The 6,280-nt window shown below is 36.8% G+C and overlaps 1 protein-coding gene across 2 annotated transcripts; it reads right to left on the minus strand.

The window, feature by feature from the left end:
* Positions 1-350: 350 nt before the first annotated feature.
* On the minus strand, positions 351-5,791 carry LOC137962254 (CBS domain-containing protein CBSCBSPB1-like). Of its 2 annotated transcripts, none has more exons than XM_068809018.1 (14): positions 5,251-5,791; positions 4,569-4,737; positions 4,338-4,470; positions 4,048-4,218; positions 3,833-3,911; positions 3,621-3,734; positions 3,415-3,481; positions 3,213-3,318; positions 3,050-3,108; positions 2,264-2,373; positions 2,047-2,180; positions 1,612-1,697; positions 1,419-1,508; positions 351-861 (listed from the first exon to the last, which is right to left on the minus strand). In XM_068809018.1, the coding sequence occupies exons 1-14, from the start codon at positions 5,373-5,375 to the stop codon at positions 685-687; spliced, it is 1,620 nt and encodes a 539-aa protein (XP_068665119.1). In that variant the 5' UTR covers positions 5,376-5,791; the 3' UTR covers positions 351-684. The 2 variants fall into 2 exon arrangements, with proteins under 2 accessions (XP_068665119.1, XP_068665120.1); XM_068809019.1 differs by having other exon boundaries at positions 776-918.
* Positions 5,792-6,280: the final 489 nt, after the last annotated feature.

Raw genomic sequence — 6,280 nt, forward strand, 5'->3', positions numbered from 1 at the left:
AAGTGAGCTTGAATGGGATGATTGAAATATCATATGACATGTTTTTTTATTAATCTCTTTAATCACTAATAATTGGATATTGGATTTTTTCACTAATAATTTGATTCTGGCTCATTGATTTTCGATAGGGCTTTAGGAATAATAATAGTCAATTTCTCATTTTCTTTTCTTTTCTTTTCTTTTCCATGGGGTTCTAAACAAATCCTTGGAAAACGGTAAGCCCTCATGGATACACAAGTTATGTAAACCCTAAAGTATTACAAAATAAAAGCTCGTTTTGCCCCATCTGACTCCAAATCCCAGCATTTCAACTATGGCTTCTGGACAAAATGTAGTGGTGTTAGACAAAATTGTGCAAAAAAATAATCAGAACTTTCTTTCATTCATTAATAGTGTAAATTTCCAGCACTACATGTATCTGTACGCTGAGGGCACCAAAAAACTGGCCTTGATCACTTTGCCTGCGTTATTCTGGACGGGGAGCCGCTACTGAACCTGTTTCCAAATTTTACAAAAAAACGAGAAACACTTTTCACAACTCCACTGCCCAATACAATTGGTTTGTAGTTCTCACACGACAAACGCTACAGGACTGGAAGATATGCATCTACTGATGAGACTAGCTGCTTCTTTCCCGGAATCTTCAAGACTAAAGGGGGAATGGAATCTTTGTTCATGGCTTGTTTAGGGACCAGATCTCCTCAAGTAAGCCATGACACCAAGTCCTGCAACTAGGGCAGCACCAGCTGCAACTGTATGGTAAGCAGCAGCCCATGCATCTCTGTGAGCAAATTCCATGCTGGTTGATCCACCATGATTCTTATTACCAGAGGCAGAATAATCTAAATGTAGCCTCAAGCCCTATCGCAAATCAACGTGCCAGAATCAATTCCAGTAATGCCGAAAAAGTACTAGAGACTTTAGAGTGAAAGATTTAGTACTTTAAGCAGGAAGTATGAAAAGATGACTTTAGAACCAACCTAACAATCTCAACGAAAGTTTGAAACCAGCCTAACAACAATAGGTGAGCAGCCAGACGACTCTAAAAAATATAACTCTTGAGTCTAACATTCAGAAGGTTATAATCACAAATTTTGAGAAGTAATTGAAGAGTACTTCATCTAGGATGACCAGATTCGGCTTCTTAGTTTATTCTACAAAGATTAACAAGATAGTTACCATATACCAACAATATGCAATATGCAGTGGTTGTATACAAACAAATATCCAAATAATTTTTTTTTGTGAAGATTCAGATCTTGGTCTCCATTAAAAGAGCTGATTTTTTTTTTTCTTCTGGCCCTCATACTAAAAAAATATAGATATGAAGCAATACTCAATTAAAATTCAAATATAAAAGCAGATAAAACACTTAAATAAATAAAACTCACAGAGAACAATCACAGGAACTCTATTACCTTCCATCCAGCTAATCTGGCATGGTCCACAGCAGTAGCAAAATCACTGTCAGATGCAACTACAACTTTGTCGTGGTCTTCATCTTCGTACTAGAAATAAAATTGCATCAGAAAACAGGGGGAAACAGCCCTACATAAGAGAACAAGAAGCCAATATGAAAAAGAGAGTGGAATTATTCAGTATTATAAGTACCATTATCAGTGGTAGCTGGTTTCGGTCTATGTCATCCCCCACTCGCTGAAGAATGGCAGTCATAAGATCTGTCAAACTTCGTGTATCTGATCAAGGCACCACAGAAGTACAACTTAGAAAAAAGCTACAGAAGACTTTGCACTATTCAAAATACAAAACATTCTACAGAGTATCACTTTAGGCTTCATCTGAAAAATACTGGAAACACCAAATTAAGCAGAGGATAAGACAAGCAGGACAGTAAAATGACATGCTCCCAATAAAAATAAAAAATTAAACCCTGCAATATGTGATGATTTTTTAGAAAATGGAGAAAAGTAAAAAGTTATAGAAAATTATATTGAAACGTCATGAACATAGACAATATTATAGTATCGAAGATATTTCATTTTCAACATGTTTTCATAATCTTGATTATTATATATAGCTGCATACCACAGTTGAATCTATGCATCCGACCCTTTCTATCTTGTAACTTAAAGCCAAAGGCATAACTATCACCCAAAGCTGGATAAGCAGCAGATCTGCTCCCATCTGTTCCTTCGGAAGCTAATTTCATAGACCCCTCGCTGTTAAACAGGTAAGATGTGATTCAGACATTCGTACTTTGCAATTCATTGTACATCCACAGTAGCACATGCGAGAGTACAACCTTTGTGAATCTTCTTCTTCATCTAAAGGTCCCAAGGCCAGAGCAGAATCCCAGAACTTCTGCATCATAGCACTCGTTGCTTCATTTCCAATTCCTCCACTATTTCCAACCTAACTTGATGAAAGTGAAAAATATCAAAACATTTACCGTAACAGCAGGGTTTAAATTTAACATCAAAAGGAACTAAATTAGACCAGAACAAGTTTGGGAGATGTTGACAATACAATGATCATAAAATAACTGTCAAGCAGAGTCCAGATATTTTTGGCTTTGTGATACCTTACATGAAAGTAGTGGAAAGACAAGGGATCTAGAAACGCAATGAACATGAGGCTTAGAGAGCAAACAAATTCAGAAAATCAATGTTAGTCAAATAAGTTTCTGAGACAATAATTATGTTCTCAAATAAATTGGATTTCAAAGATTGAGTTTGGAAGAGAAAAGAATCAAAATGTGCTCTGCACAAAAGATATCGAAGACAACATAGGCTGGTGAACAATTCCCAGATTTGGGCAGAAAGAGCAGACATGAGACAAAGCATATGCATTTGACTATCTTTCTATGATGTAATTGAGGACAAAATTAAGAAAACACTAACATTCAGCAGATGTGGTATAATGTAAAAGTTAATGCAAAAACCTAAAATATTGCATAGTCTTATTCTCCAGCCATTTATTACCAATTAACATATAATGTATAAAAAAATCAAAGAGAGTTTCTCTTATATTTCTACTTAATAAAAATGAAATCAGTTCGTGAATAAAGGAACTCTAGGAAGAGGCTTACTGTGGCTACTGCAGCATGAGTTATGTGGATAACATCAATAACAGCAACAACATTTCCTTCTGTTCAAATACACTCAAACAAGTAAGAGAAAGAGTGATGAAGGCATAGTTACAACAGTTATGATAACTGACTTTTATCTTTTATTTTTCTGGGAAATAATTACCTCTATCAACAACTGGAAGGTGTAAAAATTTTCCATCATGCATAGTATGCAGAGCATCAAGGATAGGTGTATCAACTGATGCACATTCAGGATTTGGTGTCATGACCTGGAGAGGAAATTGCAACTTTATACTGACTGAAAAATAATAGACTTAATTATTTATAAAAATTTTAACAAATCTTTCTGTTTTCATAGTACATGCCTTCTCTACAGGTGTTGAATCTGGTGGAAGGTTTTCTGCAATGACTCGCATTAAAATGTCCCTTGAACTGAGTATAATTCCAAGAAGTACAAGAGATATTGTTATTACATGCCATTCAATATATAAATAATAAATCGTTACTTCATAAACCGTAAAGTTAATTTACAATATCAATTTTTCAAGGAAAATAAATAAACGACGCTCACGTTAGAATCCCACTTGGTTTATTTTCAACTGTTATAACAGCTGAATTCAATCGAAACTCATGCATCTTCTTTGCCGCAGATAACACTGAGTTAGTTGAAGAGATTGTAACCAATCTGAGAAAAGCATTCTAGTCAAATAAAAATAATTTTGAAACACCAAGATCCAAAAATCACATAGAAAAGAAAAATAGACAAAAGAGGATATTACCTACTTTGGATTGTCTGAAATGATAGTGGATAGAACAGGCCTAAATATTCGCTCACGTAGTGTTTCAATAAAAGAATTAGGACCTGAAAATATTTGGATCAAATACATATTGAGACTGGAGAAAATGTATTACAACATAAGGTTTTATATATCAGGAAATAAGATAAAGATGTCAAGAAATGCGTGGACAGATATAGTCAGCATAACCAAGATACCCACCAGAAATAGAAGTTCCCCAGTGTTTTTCCACACCTTCCACAGCCGCAGCAATGGCCTTACCCTTGTCAGCAGCCCTTTCCATGCGTGCAATGGCATCATATAGGCACTTTGCTATGTCAAGTAAAGCAATGACCTCACCATTCTCTACAACAGGCAAGTGCCTAAATTTTCCTGCAAGGATAGATGCAATTGGCATGAGTTTTCTGGATTAACCAGCAATGAGTTCCATAGAGGAATAGGTATCACTTATCTAGTTAAGGAAAACAGATTAGTACTGAAAATTCACTGACCTAGTACCATCTTCTGCAGTGCTTCCACAGCTAGGGTGTCTGAAAGAACGAATACTGGATTCCTTGTCATGACTTTGGAAACAGGAGTATCCTCAAGTTTTAGTTCACGGGCAACAACCCTTGTTGCTATGTCCTTCAACAATCACAAGACAAAGATAGAAATAATTACAGAAGAAACAGTAAATGATAAACACATCACCTCTATCAGCATGACACAGAAACTACACTGACCTTGTCGGTTAGTATCCCACAAAGCAAAGCATTTGAATCGGTGAGCAATAAGGCATCAACCCTCCGAGCAGCCATCCGGCGGCAAGCTTCAAGCACAGTAGTGTTTTCCGGTGCTGTCAGGGCCTTGGACAATCGCAACCGCTTAACTGTTCTCTCACCTGTAGCTACCCTGCTCCAAAAAACACAGATAAGCAGAAACAATGAGGGTCTGAAATATAACTTTGGTATAATAGGATTGTAATGATAATAGATGGATAACGAACATGATTTGTTTGGTCTCTCAAATAATTAGCATGGGTTTGTACAACTGATAATTCAACGCAAGCAGCTACATGTGGTGATTATAAGAGACATATCTACAGGAGATAGGATTGATTCTAAAGTCTGAAGTAAGTTGCTATTGATAAGACATAGGTATAAGATAGCCAAAATTTTAGCAGTGAAGATTGCTCAAAATTGCTCATCATGTAGAAGACAATAAGAAGTCAAAGAATGACATGTTTCCACATCATCTCCAAATGCAAAGCTTATAAGACGCCACAATCATAGAGAAATTGCACAGAGATTTATATCGTTCGACCCGTCAAGAACGAAACTATAGACATGTAAACCATTATTTGCTAAGGAAAAATCCTTTTGAGTTTCAAATCAAACATGTCAAAGGCTAAATAAAAACCGATACCCGGAACGAGAGCCAGAGGTAAATGATTTCCGTCCAGGATCGCCCTGTCCGTTTTCTAAAGACTTCTTCTTCCCAGGTGCTGGCGCGTTCAGCGTCATACTCTTTCTACCGCCCTGACTGCCCATTCCGTTATCTGGAACCCAGACAGGCTAATCCTTCCTCAAATGAGAAACAACCAGAAGGTTCTTAACCAGCTTCACAAGCGACACACGTCAAAATCAAACCAAATATTTCATCCGAAATTCCAAGCTCAATGCTGTCAGCAAAACAACAAAACGCACAAATCGATCGCTCCGTCTCCGCTTTCGTACATTAACAACGTCTCGGCGATAAAATGGAAGCTACGTTCAACCTTGACAAACGAAATTCCAAGGAAAACGAGCAATCGGAATCAACGTGCTTTCCAACTGAGGAACGGATTATTCAGCCGGATTTTGATCGGAAACTACACATCCAGCGACGGAAAAACGAAGAACTTCGATCGCTGTCTGGTGTCCCGAACAAAACCCAATCGAGGAGCCGACATTGGTAGAGGGAGGACACCAGACAGCTTCAAAAGGCCGCCGATTCGACATGTACACGTAAGCGTTAACGAACGCCACGAAATTTGGAATTTGTGAGGCCGGGGACCCCTCCACTTTCCCGGGAAGGAACCTTCAACGTTTATCACAGGACCCTCTCTATACGTGCTCTCTCTCATTGACCTTGGTGAGGGTCTACCAGTAAAATAGAAGGAAAATGAGGGGAAAGTAGAATTTGTTCATTTTACCCGTAAGCATCATTTTTTTGGGGAATTAACATAAACGCGAAGCTACACTATTTCAAAGAAATAATGATAAAAATACCCAAAATCTTTTAATACTCTGTTATATCAATATTTTATTTTATTTTATTTACAAATTAATAGTTCCCTAATCTTTATCCTCAAAATATAAAAAAAATAGTTCTAATTCACCAAGCCCTTTTTCTGTAAATATTGTTTTGGACTATAAATATTTTTAAAATTATAAAAAAACATAAAATTTATATA

This window comes from Aristolochia californica, unplaced genomic scaffold, assembly GCF_029961685.1.
Source record: "Aristolochia californica isolate CCGP_79_NKW_82.1479 unplaced genomic scaffold, dmAriCali1.0.hap1 SCAF_4, whole genome shotgun sequence".
Classification (NCBI taxonomy): domain Eukaryota; kingdom Viridiplantae; phylum Streptophyta; class Magnoliopsida; order Piperales; family Aristolochiaceae; genus Aristolochia; species Aristolochia californica.

Coding starts and splice junctions, on each gene's coding strand:
- LOC137962254 (XM_068809018.1), bottom strand. CDS start 5,375: ATGGGCAGTCAGGGCGGTAGAAAGAGTATGACGCTGAACGCGCCAGCA. Junction 3,482..3,620: donor AAACCAAGTGGGATTCTAAC/GTGAGCGTCGTT, acceptor AATTATACTCAG/TTCAAGGGACATTTTAATGC. Junction 1,509..1,611: donor ACCAGCTACCACTGATAATG/GTACTTATAATA, acceptor TTTTATTTCTAG/TACGAAGATGAAGACCACGA.